At 49.9% G+C, this 19,736-nt stretch overlaps 1 protein-coding gene across 2 annotated transcripts in view; it reads right to left on the reverse strand.

Annotated features, from left to right (window-relative positions):
- Positions 1-3,791: 3,791 nt before the first annotated feature.
- NEURL1B (neuralized E3 ubiquitin protein ligase 1B) overlaps positions 3,792-19,736 on the reverse strand; it is a 40,548-nt gene continuing 24,603 nt past the window's right edge. For both annotated transcript variants that reach the window (XM_004272003.3, XM_033432081.2), the window contains exons 3-5: positions 11,263-11,982; positions 9,041-9,166; positions 3,792-8,671 (exon numbers count right to left, since the gene is read on the reverse strand). In XM_004272003.3, coding sequence (XP_004272051.1) covers positions 8,427-8,671; positions 9,041-9,166; positions 11,263-11,982 — 1,091 coding nt within the window. In that variant the 3' untranslated portion in view covers positions 3,792-8,426. The remainder of the gene's footprint in view (positions 8,672-9,040; positions 9,167-11,262; positions 11,983-19,736) is intronic.

The raw sequence follows: 19,736 nt of genomic DNA on the forward strand, positions 1-19,736 counted from the left end.
GAGAGGCCACGCACAGTGGGATAAAGTTACTTAATTTCTCTGAGTCTTGGTTTTCTCTCCATAAATGGGAGTAATGATGGGATCTACCTCAAAGAGCTGTCATGAGGATCCAATGGATGTCCTTAGCACATAGTAAGTGGTCATTAAATGATTTGTTTATTATTATTATTACTATTAAGGATTGTTTGTCCTGCGGGAAGCCAGGAAATGAGAGAAAGAGAAGTCTTTATATATATATTTTGGCAAAACTCCTCTGAGGCTAGCTGCATCGGGGATGCTGAGGGTCAGGGCATGGGCTTTGTACACTGAAGCTTTAGACAAGAATATGATGTGCCTGGGAGTATGGCCCAGGCATTGGTAAAAGCCTGAACATCCAGGAGAAAGAAGGATGCTTAAATTACATCACTAAATGATCAAGAGCTTTTATGCCTTGGATTTGATCTGTCCCAGCAGCCTCAGAACTACACTAGCCTGAACATGTCTGTTTTGGGGTCTGCCTTCCCGTTCCAGGTTGGTTGATTCTTGAGGGTAAAGGCCAGGTCATACCTGATCTTGTATCAGGTGTGGGTGTGTGACGGAGATGGTTCAGGGATTAAGCGTTTAGATTAAGTTCTGGGCAGACTCTGCGTCTGAGACCTAAGGGAAAGGGTGAAAATGTGCCTCTGAAAGATTTTGCCTCTTTACTCTGGAACAGGCACACCTGGGGTCTAATACTCCTTCTACCTTGGAGGGAGCCTGGTTTCCTCCCTGTAAAATGAGGAGACAGATATTGTGGTGAAGATTCATTGAGAGAATGTGTGAAAATCACGGTTTCTTCCGCTCGATAAATGCTGGTTCATTTCTCTTACCCTACTGTTTCCAAAATTCAATGTCACCTAGCTGGGCTGTTCTAACAAGCCAGGAGGAACAGCCCTGGGCAGCAACTTCTCTTCTTCCTTCCCCCCACTCCTGATACCACTGCAAGGCTCCACCCCAGAAATCTGGGCTCTAAAGCCTGGCCTGGAGGAAGCCCAACCAAACTGGTTAGCCTGGCCTGGTCTCCACTAGAAACTAGCAAGCCCTTATCTCCACCGTGACTAAATTTGGATCTCAAACGCAGACAGTCAGCCTGGGAATTCCTGCTGAATTCTAGCAAGGGCCAGCTGTGCCTGTCGGGTTTTGCAGAGTAGGGAGATCATTTTTCCAAATAAGAAGTTTAAATTAAAAGTAATAACTGGTCATTATAGAAAAATTGGAAAACATGGCAGAAAAAAAGTTACCAATAATGCCATCACCCAGACACAACCCCCATGGACATTTTGCTTCTATTCTGTTGGTCATTCCAATGCATGGTCAGGTTTTAGGGCTATTGGTTGTTGGTGGTGGTTTGTTTTGTTTGTTTGTTTGTTTTACATCCATTCAATCAAAGTGTATGTGCAGGGTTGTTTTTGAGTCGTTGTTGTTGCTTTTTAAATTTTTATTGGGGTATAGTTGATTTACAATGTTGTGTTAGTTTCAGGTATACAGGAAAGTGAGTCAGTTATACCTATACATATATCTACTTTTTTTTTTAAGATTCTTTTCCTATGTAGGCCATTACAGAGTACTGAGTAGAGTTCCTTGTGCTATACAGCAGGTTATTATTAGTTATCTATTTTATATATAGTAGTGTGTAGATATGTCAGTCCCAATCTCCCAGTTTATCCCTCCCCCCACTCCCTTATCCCTTGGTAACCATAGGCTTGTTTTCTACATCTGTGACTCTACTTCTGTTTTGTAAATAAGTTCATTTGTAGCCCCGTTTTTTAGACTCCACATGTAAGTGCTATCATATGATATTTGTCTTTCTGTGTCTGACTTACTTCATTCAGTATGACAATCTCCAGGTCCATCCATGTTGCTGCAAATGGCATTATTTTGCTCTTTTTTATTGCTGAGTAATATTTCATTGCATATATGTACCACATCTTCTTTATCCAATTCTCTGTTGATGGACTTTTAGGTTGCTTCCATGTCCTGGCTGTTATAAATAGTGCTGCAATGAACATTGGGGTGCATGTACTTTTTGAATTATGGTTTTCTCTGGGTATTTGCCCAGTAGTGGGATTGCTGGGTCACATGGTAGTTCTATTTTTAATTTTTTAAGGAATCTCCATATTGTTCTCCTTAGTGGCTGCACCAATTTACATTCCCACCAACAGTGTGGGAGGGTTCCCTTTTCTCAATACCCTCTCCAGCATTTATTGCTTGTAGATTTTTTGATGATGGCCATTCTGACCGGTGTGAGATGATATCTTATTGTAGTTTTGATTTGCATTTCTCTAATAATTACTGATGTTGAGTATCTTTTCATGTGCTTTTTGGCCACCTGTATGTCTTCTTTGTAGAAATGTCTATTTAGATCTTCCCCCATTTTTTGATTGGGTTATTTGTTTTTTGTATGTGCAGTTTTATATCTTGATTTTCACAGTATATTTTAATGTAAACATGTTCCTGTGTTATAAACTCTTTGCTGAGTGCCAGATGCTGTGCCTAGCACATCACCCGCATGGTCTCAATAATGCTCGCATCCATCCTAAAACCAGGAGCTCGTATTATTCTTGCTTTGCAGATGAGGAAACTGAGGCACAAAGAGTTTAAGTGTCTGGCCCAATGTGGAGGTGAGCACCAGGCTGTCTGGTTTCACAGCCCATACTATTTCCCAGGGATATATCTGTATCATGTTTTATTCAACCTTTCTTAGACACCTGTTGTTCCTCCCTGCCCAGCTTTCCTTCAACATTGCTTCAATTTTCCCATGGGGTCTCTGATTCCCACCCCCCAACCCATAATTCAACAGGTGCGGCTATTGGGTGGAGGTGAGCGCATGTCCTGGGTCTGACCAATCAGAGCCCCGGATCTCCCCAGCTTCCATGATTGGCTAAGGAAGGGGCACGTGATCCAGTTTGGTCCACGCAGGGATTGCTCAAAGGCAGGATATAACCTGGACCTGCTGCCAGCTGTCTTGAGAACTTGTGTGGGAAGTGGGGACAAAAGAAGGCAGAGGCAGAGGGGGAAAGACCACATCCTCTTGCAGCTTTTCAGATTCCGGATCGAAATGCACCCGAAGTGAGTTCTTGGGTTTTGATACTGGACTTCTCAGTTACCTGAGCCTTTTAATTCTCTAAAGCCTGTTCCAGTTGGGTTTCTGTCACTTGTAACCAAGAGCTCTTGGCAAGTACAGTTGGCCCTCCATATCCGCAGGTTCTGCATCTGTGGATTCAACCAGACTCAGATGGAAAATATTTGAAAAAAAATTCCAGAAAGTTCCAAAAAGCAAAACTTGAATTTGCTGGGCTGGCAACTATTTACATAACATTTGCCTTGCATTAGGTATTCTAAGTATTCTAGAGATGATTTAAAGTATATGGGAGGATGTGCGTATGTTATATGCAAATACGACACCATCTTATATAAGGGATTTGGGCATCCGTGGATACTCCAAGGCAGGGTGGTCCTGGAGCCAATCCCCTGATGATAGAATGGTGGGGGACAACTATAAACCCTGGTTGTTGGTCATCAGGCTTGCTTCTAGTTTTTCATCATTATAAATAATGCTGCAATGAACATCTTTACATATAGAGCTTATCCTCAATAAGAATTATTTCCTGGGGCTATTTTCTCAGGAGTTACTTGGCAAAAGGTTTGAATATTCTCAGGGTTCTATAGACATTTTGCAAATTGTCTCCTCAAGGCTGGCAATGATTTGTATCCCTCACCTCCACTCCCCAACTGTGTAGGCAACTGTGATTTTTAAAACTGAGTCCTGAAGAGACTTTCTTAACAAGCCAAAGTTGTATTTGTTTTTTTAAACAGGAAAATTATGTTAATATAAAACGGATAAAAACAGACAAAAATCAAAACACACAACACGCAAGAGCACAACACACAGGACCAGTGCAAACCCTTCCCCACCCATTCCCCCCAGGTTTTGAAACCTTTATTACAGATCTCCAAAGATTAGACTGTATTGGAGAGGTCACAGTATTGAATCAGAAAAAGAGACATTTTTAAAAAGGTCTGTACACAGGTAGTGGGGTGGGGCGGGGGACGTACACTTCTTCACTCCAACATCAAATACACAATGCAGAAGGGTTTCAGTGATGAGCACAGATTTCTAGAACACTACCACGTATGCTAGTCCCCGGCCCACTTTTTAAAGTTGCTTTCAAAAAGGATTAAAAGTGCACAGACACTTTCATAAGGCACAGACAAATTGTTGTACAAGTCATCTCACTAGGGACTTGAGAAAGACGGTGAGAAAATTAAATACCGAGAGATGCCGGGAGGACACGTGTTCCTGAGCCGGAGTCCTTCTGCCAGAACCGGGTCAGAGACAGGATTGAGCAGCGGAAGGTGACTGCCTCTCATTCGCCAAGAGTTTGCACAACCCTATTCTGGAACTGACTGGGGGTTCTCTGTCGACTTGGGGATTGATTGCCAGCCACCAGTCCCAAGGCCTGAAAGTAGCAGGTAGCTACCTCCCTGTGTCTCCCTGGTAAGACCTGAAGGCGATTATCGGTCGGTGGGGCTCTTGAGGGTTCTGTCCAAGGCCATTTCGGCAGCAACTCAGTGACTACGAGATGCCCGGCATTCCTAATTCAGAGAAGGCTTTCTGAAGTGTGCAGGGGGCTCTGGGTCTGGAAAGCAGTTGTGTACTCACTAAGATAGACCCCCGAGGCAACAGAATGGCCAGGAAAGCCCATGGACTGTGCCCCAAATGTCTGATAATGTCACTCCCTCTGACATCAGAGCTGGGGTCCTATCCTCTCAGCTCCATCCTCCCAGCACCCCACACCTGGTGGGCACTCAGCAAATGTCTGTTGAATGACTTTGCGTGCATGTATACACGGTGTTTTACCAAACCCTGAAGACTCATAACCTGATTTCTGATTTACTCAGTAAATCTTTAATGAGTACCTACTAAGTGCTACCACAGGACCCAGCACTAGATGGGTCAAATACAAGTTTACAAATCTGCCCACCTCCTTCTCTGGATTGCGAACTCCCTTCAGGCCTTGTCTGTAGACCCGGTTCCCATCCCTTTGTCCAGAACACAGGCCACGCTGACCAGTGGTTGTCGGATGACTGAAAAAGCATTGCTGTACTTAGGGGAGCAGCTGCCCTGGGTAGCTAAATCCCAGAAGACTCCCAGTTCTGAGAATGGGCTAGAAAAAGGAGTTTGTCTTGACTTGGAAACAGCTCAATTTCTCTGGCGGTTCAGAATGAACAGGCACCAGACCACAACAAAGGGGGTATCCTCTGGTCTTCCTGTCCTTGCGCTGGGGGCCCTACTTAGGGGGGTGGTGGTCATGAGGCCCAGGAAGGTGGTGGGACAAGTGTCTCCCCAAAGTTGCCCCTGACGGGCACCCCCACGTAACAGGAGGAGGCCCTTGGGTTGGACCCAAGCTCACACGTGGCTCAGCTCTGCCGGGAGAAGGTGGACAGTAGGCAGATAAGCCTGAAAGGAAGGACACTTGTGCTCCCAGGGTTCCGGGCGGCACAGGGGCCGCAGTCTGGGGCTGGAACCCTCACACAGGGGCGGGTGCCCAGCTCTCTCCAGGCGCTGCCCAGGTGAGCTTCAAGGAAGAAAACTCAAGCAGTCTCGAGCTTTCTGGGCTCAGGGCCAAGCAGCGGAGAGCGTGGGTTTTGGCATCACGCGCTCCTGGGTTTGAAGCCCAGTCCTGTCACCTCCTGCTTCACTTCCAGCACCTTAGTTCTCTTACCTGCCAACTGGGGATAATATCGTATTTCACTGATTCTAGGAGCACAGCTTCTCCACTTATGTCGGAGTAAAATGAATCGAATAGCTGTGGCACCTTTCAGTTGAAATCGGCAGTGTTTTTCCCTTAGTGGTACATAGAATGGTGTGTTTTGTCATCAGTGGTGTCTTTGATACGACTCAATATGGTACTAAGACCTCCCTCACAGGATTGACATGGGGATGCACCTCTCCAGCCCAGTGCTGGGCACACAGTGATGCCAAATAAAGGAGAGGGGTTCCCTTCCCTCTTCCTCCTGCCCCCTCTCCAGACAGAACCTAGAGGGCGGTGTGGGCAGCTCCTCTGCAGCGCTGAAGAAATCAGTTTCGAGCACCAGGAAATGTCTGGTTTTTAGAAGATAAACACACCCTTAATTCCTCTTGGAAACAGGGAGGCTATTTATAGCAGCTGCAGAGCATGTTAAACAGGCCACCAGCTCCCTTCTTCCCAGGTAATAGGTCACCAGGCACATGGCCTGGTCCACCCTGGGTCCAGGCCCTCGATCCCTGGATTCCTGGCAGTGGTTGCACTGACCCTGGCTGGAACCCGAGGGGACAAGAGAGAGGAGCTGGCTCCCCCAGGCCGCCGAGGCCACCGGGGCTTGCGACTATGGCTCAATCCAGTCAGTGGAGCTGCTGCCTGGAGAACCACGGTCCTGTGGGTGACTAGCCCTCTCACAGGGGGCCTGTGCGTGGCCTTGCCCACACCCAGCACGCGGGGGAGATAGAAGGCTCCAGCGGACCAAATTCAGCTGGGTGCCGCGCGCCGCCTAGGTTTGCAAACTCTTATCTTGGCAAATGCTGGGGTGCCAGTCACTCCCCTAAAGATTCTGCTGCAAAATTAAAACCTGGGCATGTTTCCCAAGTTCATAAGGGAAAAAGAACTAATCAGGGATCCTTGAAGGGGCAAGAGTAGGGCTTCTGAAGTTGAGATCAGGTCGGAATACCAGGCAGAGGAGAAGCAGATGGTCTAAGACCTGGAGCATCACAAGGGCACGGACTGACTGGCCTTATGGGCCTTGATCTGACGAGGGGGACCCCAGACACGCAACCAACACTTGTTACATGAAGGCAAAAACTCTGAATGTCCTCCCTTCCCCGCTTCCCTCAACAGAGGAACAGATTAGGAATTGGACTAAAAACAGTACCTGCTCTTTGCAAGGTGTCTTGGGCCTTTTAAAATGTGCCAGTCCTGCCAAGAGCTCTGGAGTGGGCAGGTACCAGGCTTCCTCTTGGACAGATCGGGAACTGAGAAACAGAGAGGCCCAGGGACCTCCCTAAAGGTACAGCACAAGACAGGGCAGAGGTGGGGCCCAGAAGGGAATTGCAGGCCTCCCAGCCCGTCAGCTCAGGTGTGGTCCGGGAGTCTGCAGAGATGGGCCCAGGCAGGGGGGAGGGGGGAGGGGGAGGGGGAGGGGGTTGGGGCAGGGCCAGGGTCCCAGGAAATGCCCAGCAAATAACCCTGGGGAGGGGGATAGTCCCAGTGTCAGCATTTTCAGCGAGTGTCTCAGTTCCTAGTTAACATCCTAATGATCAGTTAACATCTTCCGGTTGCAAAGCCCTGCTTCCTTCCCCTACTTGGCCAGCAGGTCATCCTGGTGATGCCCACAGCCGTTGGCAAATGCCAGGCCCCGGATTTCAGCAGGAAATGTGGAGAGCTTCGGAGTGACCCTTTCCAACCCCAGGTGGCTCACCGGCATCTGGGATTCTTCCCCCCTCCCCCACCCCAGGAAAAGGGAACCTGTTGCTTGTCTTCTCCTTGGAGACGGTGAGGATGCTACGGACTAAAAGCAGGTAGGGATGGAGTCAGGGGTGGTGTGCTTGTAATCAGGCTGTCTGGGGCTGAAGGGGTGACAAGGCTTCTGGAGAAGACGCTGCCCAGAGCTCTGGCCCCAGCACCCAGTCAAAACTCCTCTCCAAGACTGAGTTAGAAACTGAAAAAGCAAATTGTTCTCTTATGTTCTCCGCCCAACTACTCCCCGAGGAGTTGCCGCTTCGCAGCTGTAAACAAGGAGCTATTTTTTCCTCGCCTTAGAAAATCTGAGTGTCCCTTTTCTATACCACCTGAGGGAGTTCTGTTTAGGTGCAGGCTTTGTACATTCAAAACCAGCTGACGTCACAGCCCTGTAAAGTGAACAACTTCTAGTCACGCTACCGTCTGGGCTCCGGATTGCACATTCCTTAGTGTTAAATAACCTCCTAGAGCCAGGATCCCTGGATAAATACCTACACGTTCTCTCTAGGTCATCCTCACACACTCGCCCTCTCTGGACTGTCTCCCTCCCCTCCCCCTCTCTCACACACACACTCAACCCAACGCCAGCAAAAGGCATTGCACAGAGGACGCCATTTCTCAGCTGAGAGGTCACCGGGGGACAGGGCAGTCTGCCAGGCAGTTCCTGAGCTCGCTCTTGGGACGGCCTTTTGGGGGCAAAGCACTTTCGAGCCAGAAGCAACCCTCACTTGGACTGAGACCCCCGGGGGCCTCGTGTCCACAACTGTCACGCCTTGCCCACCCCTGGAGAGTGGCAGGCAAGATAGCTGCTGCCCTTGGACTCCCCGGCGGCCATGGTGGTTGCCCCGCCCGGGGTGGGGGTGGGCTTCAGAAAGGTGACCTTGCTCTGGTCAAGGCCGTCGGCGGGCCAGGCTACGGCCTGTAGATCTTAATGACGTCCTTGATGGGCCGCCGGCAGATGGGGCAGCAGGCCCGGGCCTGCCTCTTGAGCCGCAGGCCGCAGCCATGGCACAGGCACATGTGTCCACACGTGTAGATGACTGTGTCCACTTCGCCATCGAAGCACACCGCGCACTCGCTGTTCTTGCTGCCCACCAGCTCCGGTGGGGAGAACACGGGGGACACTGGTGGGCTCAGTGGGGAGCTGGGGGCCGTCACTGCAGAAAGGGAGAACAGGCAGACCTTAATCCGTGGCTCTCAGGTGGGCTCTGCTGGGGCAATCCCAAGAAGGCAGGGCTTCTATGGCAGAATCCATGGGGGGACAACTTTGGGAGACACCAGTTTTGGTTATTCTCCTGGGTTTTGCCCCCTTTCCTACGCTCCTACCCCCAAGCATCAAGCACCATTATCAGCCTCTGGGATGCCACATCCAGATGTTTCTCCTCCCTACAGCTGAAGAAGGAAAGGATGCAGGGGAAAGGCAGCCACCTTGTTTAGCCCCAGGAAGGGCTGGTACAGCCACCAGGGCGAGCCCCTGTCTCCCTGCACCCTTCACTCCCCCTCCCTGAAGGTTTGCCCTTCCTTACCCAGGGATGATTCAGATGCCGAGGAGGACTGGTTGACACTGAAGGCCATGTCGGAATCGCTATCGTCCTGGGAGCCGCTGAGGGATCCTGACGGGGACGTGGTTGCTGGGCTGGACTGCAGGGTGCCTGAGACCAAAGAGACTCCATCAGGGGCAGTGGGAGGTGGGCTCTGCTCTGCTAGTCCCTGGCTCTCCACTGCTTTGCACCTTCACTTCCTCATGTATCTAATGGGAGGACAAGAGCTACCTCACAGGGTTCTGCTAAGAACTGATGGAATCGTACATGTGTGATAGACATCTGGTCTCTGCCGCCTAGCCTCCATTCTTGTTTATTTCAGAAACAGCACTGGGATTTTGTTTGAGGCACTACTTCACCCTCACACACACGATCTAGGCCAGGCCAATAAGAACTTCCACCCTTGGTCTCAGTGGTGGTTCAAGCAAGGCCTGCAAGGCCAAATTCTGTGACTTTTACTAGAACTCCTAGGAAAGAAGGGGCCCATTCCATGGGGACATGAGCCTGGTGCTGTAGGGCCTGCCTGAGAGTCAAGCCAACACAGAGGAAAGTACAGCTTTCAGGTGGAATCCTGATGACATCCTTTCAACACCTAGATCCAGCTGTTCCTGAATCCATCCAATATACTCCCAGACTTCTGAGGCATGTGTGTACCCCCCAAATTCCTTTTTTGCTTAGGGCACTGTGAGTGGGGTTTCGTTACTTGCAACTACAAGACTCCCAACTAGTGTTCAACATGGATGGGTCTTCTTCCCTGAACTCACTGTTGGTTCAGATAATGATGGGTTATCTCTGATGTGAAGAGACATGCCCCTTCCCTTACCCTACTTGAGGATGGATGGACAGATTACAGAACCAGGGTTGCTGTCAGACGGGGATCAGGAGGGCAAGTCCCTGGCCTCTAAAAGCAGTCACTTCCTTTCTAGCTTCTCCTGCCTTCTCTTCCTGACCACTCAAAGGCTCATCGTGGTTCTTCTGGAGGTGCTGGGGAGGGGGAGAGAATGACTCTAGGCTTAGTTCTCGCAAAGCCCCAGTGGGAACTTGGGCAACTCATCTCAGGCTGAAATGATGACTATTGTCTGATGGTCCCTTAAAAAAAAAAAACAAAAACAAACCCAAACCAACCAAATTACAACCACCACTACCCTGTTCCTCCTCTGTCCTCAGTCAAACAGCAACAGTCACTGTCGTTACTATTGCTACTTATTAAACATGCTGCATGTGGCAGGCACCTGCTTAAAAGCATTATATGCACCTCATCATCTCATCCTCACAACAACCCCACGATGCACGTCATCACTCCCTTTCTACACTGAAGGGAACTGAGGCTCAGGGATTCTGATTTGCCCAGCATCTTCATGGCTGACCAGCCACGTGACTGGGAGTTATTTAATCTCCCTGTGCTTCAATTTTCAGGAGGATAAAACTGAATGAGGTGACATATGAAATGTTCATCGTTTCTGTTATCGTTTGGACTTTACTTCTTGAAACACGAAAATGGAGCTGTGCTCTCTGGGAACCTTCCCTGATCACCAGCCCCGCTCCACCAAGCTGGCAAGAAGAGAAGCCCCTCTGCTGTAGCAAACACCACACCGTGCAAATCTCCATTTGGGTGTCTGTGAGGACGTGAGGGCGCTCCATGGTCTGTGTCCTCTCCTCTGCTGTGCCCCATCCCACGAGCTCAGGGCCTGGCCCACAGCTGGAGGAGGGTGCTGCGTGTCTATTTGTGGCATGAATGAAGGCAAGACTCAATCTCAAAACGGGATGGTTCAAGCCTGCGTTCCACTTTCTGTGGACGGTGTTATTCTCATTTTCCTCTTTTAAATGTAGTTGTATTTTCTTTTTCTCCTACACTTAATATACATTACATATGTAAAAATATTTATAATAAATCATAATAATGGAAATAAAAATTGCACCGACAATTTCCCTGTCAGGCTCTGACACCAGCGGGTACTTGGGTTGGTGTGGACAAAGTGTAGTCCAGGGAGCTGCGACAAAGGCATCCCCGGGGCACTGGTTAGAAATGCATCTTCTCAGGACCCACCCCCACTGAATGGGAAACTCTAGGTGGAGGCCAGGTGGTTCTGATGCGCGCTCAAGTTTAGGGGACCACCGGCTGGGCTTCAGCAGTGGCTCCGGCTACCTATCCAGTGGTGCCAGGATTCCCGAGGTGAGCCCTGCAAAAGCGCGGTCGGGGGACTCACCGAGGAGGCGCAGCTGGCCTGCTGCGCCGCCGCTCACGGCGAAGAAGGCCCAGAGCGCCTGCGTGGTGTCGACGCACAGCAGGCGGTCGCGCGGGCGCCCATTGACGCCCAGGAGCACGTCGCCGCCGGGCCGCAGAGTGAAGCTGAGCGCGTCGCCTCCGCTGGGCACGGGGCCGGCGCGCGCCACCACCCAGTACTCTTTGCGGTCGAGCAGCGCGTAGGGGTCGGTGGGCAGCTCGGCGGCCCGGAGCCCGCCCGGGTCGCATGACGTGATGCCGAAGGCCAGCGCACCGGGCGCCGCCAGCCCCGGGCGGCCCACCTCCACGAAGAGGCTCTCGCCGGGCCGCAGCGGGCGCTCGGAGAAGACAAGCGTGCGACCGCCGTCGGGTCGCGGCGCGCAGGCCACCTTGCGGTCGAGCGACAGGCTCACGTCGGGCCCGCGCGTCGCGTGGAAGCGCAGGTCGGCTTCTAGCAGCGCCGGCGACGACGAGGGCCGCGGGCGTTCTCGGGGCCCGCACGGGATGGCGGCGGCCGCGTGCTCGGCGAGCGGCGGGCCTGGGGCGCGGCCCAGCGCCAGGTGGCCCAGCTTGGCCACCACCTGGTTGTTCTCCAGCTCGTTGTTGTCGAAGTTAGCCGCGTCGTGGCTGCTGGGCGGCAGGCAGGCGCTGAAGCGGGCCTGGCCGAGGCGCGCGGGCGTCAGCGTGTCGGCGAACCCGCTCTCTGCGCGGGGAGGGCAGAAGAAGGGCAGTGAGGGCGCAGCTGGCCAGGAGGCCCCGCCTTGCCCTCCCCACGCCCCCACCCCCACCTGAGCCCTCCCTTTCTTTTTCTGATTCCTTCGTGAGGTTATTTAAGATCCTCAGGTGCACAGAATTGGATTAAGCATCATCCCGAGTGCACTTGACTATTCTTATCTTTGGGACGGGCAGATGAGGCCCTTACTCCCTTTTTCCTCCCTCCTTCTCGTACTCCCATCCCTCCATCCTTTCCTCTCCCTCTTTTCTGTGTTCTCGTCTCCCTTTTTTTCTTTCCCCCTTCTTCCTTCCTCCCACCCCCCTCAGAGGTTTTCATACTTTTGAAGATTTTTTTTTCTTTTAATTGGTGTTAGTTTCTGCTTCATAATAAAGTGAATCAGCTACACATACACATATTTAAAGGGCATTTAAAAATCATTATTGTCTGCTTCCCCAACCAGAACATAAGCTTCAAGGGAAAGAGCAAACCCTTGGGTTTGTGGCCTTACTGTGTGACAGGTTATTTTAAGCTCCTTTTCACAGGTTCTCATTTAGTCCTCATACAACCTGTGAGGTGTGTACTGTTATCACCCACCATTTGGTAAAGAAGGGAGCTGAGGCACAAAGGGGCTAGGGAACACGACCAAGGTTGCACAGCAATTAAGTGGCAAAGTCAGGACTCGAACCCGGGGCTGTCTGGTTCCATGCTGCTTCTGAAAGAAGGCGGGGCATGGGCCTGTCCTCACTGCTGTGTCTGCAGCAGGGAGCACAGTGCCTGGGTGCTACCCCACCTTTGAATGTGTAAGGTTTCTGCAAGAAATGGCCTCATTGTGTAGGACAGGAAACTAAGGGGGCGTGTTTTAAAAGTCACAGTCATGAAAATATTTTTGAACAATTTTTAGTAACATGAAAAAATGCTCTTGATCTATATTAAGTAAAAAAGCAAATAAAAATAGTGTTTGTCATCCAGCTCTTCATACTTTGGTATCAACAGATTACTTGTTGACTGTCCCTATCTAGAATGTGAGTCCCTGGAGGGCCGTGTCTGTGACAGTCTGTTCACCACCAAGTTTCAGGGCTTAGCAGAGTACCTGGCAGATAGCCTTCATTATTATGTAGCTTACTGGATGAATAAATGAATGAGGTCTCTAGCAGAGACTGACTGCCTCTCTGAATAACAAAGATATCAGGGAAAGAAAGTATTTTGAAGTTGTTTTTGTGATCAAAATTTTCTTGTTAACCAAAGCAAGTAAAGGAAGCAAGAAAAAGTGTTACTCAGACTTTTTAAACCAAACCACTCTAGCTAAGATTTTGTTACCATTCTGTAATTTATATCATGGGGAAAAAAATATTTCTTCCTCTTTAGTTTTCCAAATATAAAATTAAATCATAGTAACAAACATGGTTTTGCAAAAAACATGCCCTAACCCCTGGTGAGAGCCTCATATGTTACTCCCCACCCCTGCTCCACACAAGGCAGTTTGCAAACTGGCCATCCAAGTTCTGATGCTGGCTCACAGACCTGTCTGGTTGGCCTACTGGTGTTTGGTGGGTTTTTTTCCTTTTTTTAACTTTTTATTTAAAAAAAACCAAACATACAAATAGTATAATGAATGCTGTTTACCCAGATTCAACAATTACCATTCATGGCCAATCTTGTTTCACTGATGCCCCCATCAGTTCTCCCTCCTATATTATTTTGAAGCAAATCCTAGACATGCCATTTTATCTCAAAAAATTTCAGTATGTCTCTCTAAAATTTAAAGACTTCTTTATTGTGTGTGAGAATATGCTTTGTTCCCAGTTTCTTTGAATGAAGGTCCAAATAAAGCCCACTCTTTGTCACTGGCCTCTTTTAAGCTATGGTTGCCTCTTCTTTTTTCCCCTTCCAGGGGTTTGTTGAATAAATCACCCCTTGGTCTTTCAAAATATTTTTTGAACTAGTGGCCAGTATTTAAGAGTCAGGAGATTCACTTTACACTGGATTTATAGCCTCTCTTGGAAAATCAGGTCTAGTGACACAGGACCTGAATTCTCGCCTGTCATCCATGGGTTACAGCTTGCCCTTTTGCTGAGGTCGTTTGCTCTCCTTCCCCATGGCCCTGAGCTGGCCCCTTCACCCATCTCAACTACTTGCTTGGGATCTGTGGACATTTGAGTTTGTCTTGCGTTAGTGGATGCTTCCCCATAACCTGAGGGAAGAAGTAGGACTTCAGTTTGGTCCTTTTAAAAAGTATGTATGTGTGCATGTGTCTGTATGTATCTGTCTATAATACTATATGTGCATAGGAAATCAAGTTCTAGAGAGACATACAACAAAATGTTAACGGTCATTATCTCTCAGGTGGGTGAGGTTATGAGGGATTTTCTTCAGATTTTTCTGTATTTTCCAACTTTTCTACAGTAAACATATACACTGCAAAGTTTTCTCATCAAAACCCCCAATATTTTGAAAAATCAAGTTTTCAATTAATATTTAACAATGGGGGAAAAATGCCCGTGATATAGTATTAAATGAACAGCTGAGGATACAAAACCAAATATATGATTTGATCCTAATTATGTGGGAAATGTATGCATGGGATACAGAGGAAAGATATAGGAAGGAAATACATAGAAATTTGAGGGTGGTTATCTCTGGGTGGAAATTTCCTTCTTTATGGTTTTCAGATTTTCTCATTTTTCGCTAATGAACATGCACTGATTTTGTAATCAGAAAAAAAACATGAATAAAAGTAGACTAAAACAAGCACTTTTTTGGAAAAGGCATTTTAGACAAGTGGATGTTTCTGGGAGCCTCTTGGCGTAATGCAATTTTCCCAGGGCTCGCTGCCCTACCACAGTCATCCTGTGAGGCCAAGCCTAAAGGCATTAGCCATGGCTTGCCCTGGGCCTCTGCTCTTGCCAACACACTCTGCTTCTGTCCCCCACCCCCAAAGCTCTTCCTCCTGGCCCCTAACAGCTCCACGTAAGAGCCTGTCCTTCAGTATAGCATCCTAATTGAGAGCATGGCTTGGAGATGGGTACACTTAGGTTCGAGTCTTGGCCTCAGCCCTTCTTGGCTATGTGACTTTAGGTAAGTCACTTTACCTCTTGAAGTCTCAGCTTCCTCAGCTTAAATATCATATATTAACGCATATATGTGGAACCTAGAAAAATGGTACAGATGAACCGGTTTGCAGGGCAGAAATTGAGACACAGCCGTAGAGAACAAACGTATGGACACCAAGAGGGGGAAGGGGTGGGGGCGGGGGCGGTGGTGGTGGTGTGATGAATTGGGAGATTGGGATTGACATGTATACACTAATATGTATAAAATAGATAACTAATAACCTGCTGTATAAAAAAATAAAATTTTTTAAGAAAATGGAATAATGATGATACCTGCCCCCCACACTCCCACCCATGTTGTTATAGAGATTAAATTAGATGCTTTTATAAAGAGTCTAGCACAGGGGTCTCAACCCCTGGGCCACGGACCCGCTATCCGTCCCTACGGCCTGTTAGGAACCAGGCTGCACAGCAGGAGGTGAGCAGAGGGCAAGCGAGCGAAGCTTCATCTGTATTTACAGCCGCTCCCCATCGCTCACATTACCGCCTGAGCTCTGCCTCCCGTCAGATCAGCGGCGGCATTAGATTCTCATAGGAGCGCGAACCCTACTGTGAACTGCGCATGCGAGGGATTTAGGTTGCACACTCCTTGTGAGAATCTAATGCCTGATGATCTGAGGTGGAGCCAAGGCGGTGATGCAAGTGCTGGGGAGCGGCTGCAAACACACATTATCATTAGCAGAGAGGTTTGACTGCACAGAGACCATAATCAATCAGTGCACTTGAATCATCCGGAAGCCATCCCCCCACCACCCGGTCCGTGGAAAAATTGTCTTCCACGAAACCAGCCCCTGGTGTCAAAAAGGTTGGGGACCGGTGGTCTAGCACAGAGCACGGCACAAGGTGCTCAAAACATGGTAATTATCATTATTCCTTAAACATCTATTAACAAAATGTATAGAGCACTTGCCATGTGCCAAGCACTGTGCTGGGCACTGGCTGAAGAGGAGAACAAGCAGGCATGGCCTCTGGGTCCATGGAGCTCTCACTGCAGTGGGAGAGACAGATTTTAATGAAGCAACTGACAGAAAACTAACTCTTCTTCCAAACTGTGATGACTGCCACCAAGAGCTGCCATCTCACGATGCTCTGAAAGACGGGCACATTCCAGTGGGGAACTCAGACTCCGAGAGGCAAGGTGAGTTACTCCAAGTCACACAGCCAGGAAGTGATAGAACTGGGATGCTCTGTGTGTGTCAAAGGGGGACTTGGTCAGAAGTGGGGCCTGAGAGTGGGTCAGAACAGCCCAGTCTCTGATCACGGAGCTATGACACCAAGGCTGAGGGAGTGGTGGCTGGGAGGCGGAGAGTAAGCATTTCAGGCAGAGGGAACAGCATGTGTGAAGTCTCTGAGGCGGTGAAAGCTATGTTTTTGAGGCTGGTGTTACAGAGTATGTGACAGCACTTAACCTGGGACCTGGCACACAGTAGCCCCTTGGAAAAGCTTGGGTCTCCTTCCTTTATATAAGGAGCTTCGTCCCTATCAGGCATTGTCCCTGAGTGGGACAGGCCCAAGATAGCAGAGTGCTGGCCTAGGCCCGACCCTTCAGAATCCACCTCTCAAAGCTTCTCTATGGAGAATCAGCCAGCTGGCTACAGGCAGAAATCCAGCCACATCAAGAGGCCATCAAGGAAGCTTATCAGAACTTCCTGGCTCTAACCTGCGACTCGTCTCCAAATCCACTCCCTGGACCTGATGAAAGTATACACAACCATTTACTTGAGCACCTACCAGAAGCACCTCCATGCACTCATTACCCTTATCAATCCTTACCACTATCCCACGTGGCTCTGCAAAATGGGCACATTTCACAGCGGGAAAACACGGAAGCTTTGAGAGATGAAGGGAGTTATTCAAGGTCACACAGCCAGCGGTGACAGAAATGGGATTCCATCTCAGGCTACGCAACTCCAAAGCCGGGCTCCTTATGACAAGCAACGCCGCCTCCAAAATTCAGCTGTCCTTGTTCAACTCTTACAGCTGCTCAGCATGGGGACCCAGCCTCAGGCCAAGTGGGGTTGTGGTCCCCAGGGACCTAATATCTCTGAGAGGAAGGGTCCAACAAGTACCCCCCTCCACCCCCCCATGATCACCCACCAAGCACCATCATGCAGCAGCAGTCCGAGGCCAGGCGCGCGGAGGCTGGAATGGCTGGGATGGGTGCCCTGACCTCCTACTCTCCCTGGGCCACCTCCAGGGCCTGCCTCTGGCCTGGGATGGAGCTCAGTTCTTCCCTTTCTTTCTCTTCCCTGGCTCTCTCAGGTCCACTATATCTGGGCCTGGAGGTAAAGCAGAATTTATGCCCCAAGAGAAACCATCTGTGTGTGAAGATGACAATGAAGACTGGAAGAACTGGAGACAGAGGGGACCATCCATCAGTCACTTCGGTGTCTCAGAAGGACTGCTTTGGGCCGTGTCCTGGAGGCGGAAGTGACAGGACACGCTGACGGAATGAGTGCCGGGGGAGGAAAAGAGGAGTCCAGCATGACCCCGGAGGTTCCGGCTGAGGCACCACGTGGGTGGTACCATCCACAGACAACAGGGATGGCTGTGTGAACGTGTTCCATGTGGGAAGCCTCTCAGACGCCAGAAGGAGATGTGAGTAGGCGGAGGGAACTCTGGAGTTCAGGGGAGGTGTCAGGGCTGGGAATATGGATTCGGGAGCCAACAGCTTAGAGATGGGACTCAAGGCCCAGCGACAGGCTCATATCATCTGGAGAAAGAGGGTAGATGAGAGAAATGGCCTTGCCTCGTTTGTTTGTTAAATTCTACAGTTGTTTAGGCACTTTTCTAAGTGCATGTTGTAGTATATGATTTAAAAGTAAGAAGGAGGGCTTCCCTGGTGGCGCAGTGGTTAAGAATCCACCTGCCAATGCCGGGAACACGGATTCGAGCCCTGGTCTGGGAAGATCCCACATGCCCCGGAGCAACTAAGCCCATGTGCCACAACTACTGAGCCTGTGCTCTAGAGTCCGTGAGCCACAACTACTGAGCCCATGTGCCACAACTACTGAAGCCTGTGTTCCTAGAGCCCGTGCTCTGCCACAAGAGAAGCCACCCAATGAGAAGCCCGTGCACCACAACAAAGAGTAGCCCCCGCTTGCTGCAACTAGAGAAAGCTGGTGCGCAGCAACGAAGACCCAACACAGCCAAAAATAAATAAATAAAATAAATAAAATTTTTAAAAAATATTAAAAAAAAATTTCACTGGGTTGAGCTGAAGAGGGAAATGGGAGGGGGTGGTATAGACAACACCTTTGAGAAAGCTTCTCTCTGAAGGAGAGCAGAGAAATGGTAGTAGCCTGTGGAAGAGATTGTCAAGGGCAGTTTCTTTTAAAGATGGGAGCTACCAGAACCCTTGTATGTGTTCATGGGGATGATTCTGTGGAGAGGGAAAGACAGGCTAGAGAAAGGGACAAATGACAGGAGAATGCCCCTGAACAGGCAGAGGGGACAGGAGCAGAGCTCCTTCTACCATGGCCACAAGAGGGCAGGCAGAAAGGCAGGGGTGTTGGGATCAAGAAGAGAAGGTGAGGATGTTGGGCACTGAGCCCGGGCTTTTCCAGATGCCTCCCTGCTGCCAATCAGAGAAGACTGGACCAGGGCAGACAGACCTCAGCTGGTCCCTGGCCAGTGCGGTTTGTGACCTCAGCTTCCTTCTGCAATTTGGGGAGTTTCACACCTGCCTCACAGGCCCATGGGGAGGACGAATGGCAGCGCTGTGGAAGCAATAACCACGGGCCTGGTGTCATGCCCGGCACAGAGTGGGCCTTTAGGGGCCCCTAGTAGGACGTGGCCACAGACTGGAGCTCTCACTCCTGACTGGGAAAGGATAAGCCTTCGGGCTACCCTACCAGGCAAATGCCTTACTGTGGGGCTGGGAGCTGGGTGCTGATCTGGGCTGTTTGTAAAGAAAACATTAACTGCAAAAGCCGATTACCCTCTGCTGCTCCCCAGTGGGGCTCCGGATGAAGCCAGCTGAAGCCGCTCCTCCCTGCCTGATGTGGGTGCTCACAGGTCCCAGGCCAAGGCACCTCTCGGGTCCTGGACCAAAGCCCCTTGCCCACCACAGCCACTGATCAGCTGGGTGACCTCAGGCAAATCCCTGCCCCTCTCTCGGCCTCTGTTTCCTTATCTGCAGCACGGAGAGATGCACTCAGACCTGCAGGCTCTGCTTTCGATCTACAACTTCAAGTCTTTATCAAGCAGTTTGTTCATAACACTGGTGAACAGACACTGACTCTAGAACCACCAGCTGTTAGGTGACCCTGGCCAAGTTATCCATCCATGCTGGGTCTGCCGATGGGGATGACAGGGTTCTTGTGAGGACCAGAAGACATCACCCAGGTACAGCCCTCAGCGTGGTGTCTGGCACAGAGTAGGTCCAATAAATTAACGAAAGGGCTCAAGGCTTTCAGGGGGGGTTAATGACTCCCTTACGAGGCCTTTGGAGAGCCACTGTTGCTGGCTATCAGGCACCCAATCCCTGCTTCTTCTGATCTCAACACCCAACTATTCTTTTGAGGGAACTCCCCCTGCCCCATTTCCACTCATTGCCTTGAGGAGGGAGTCTTAACTTGGCCAGTCACTCTATCCCATCCCTCTAGCCATGGAGATCAACGAGGTTAGATC

Source organism: Orcinus orca, chromosome 3 (genome assembly GCF_937001465.1).
Source record: "Orcinus orca chromosome 3, mOrcOrc1.1, whole genome shotgun sequence".
NCBI lineage: Eukaryota > Metazoa > Chordata > Mammalia > Artiodactyla > Delphinidae > Orcinus > Orcinus orca.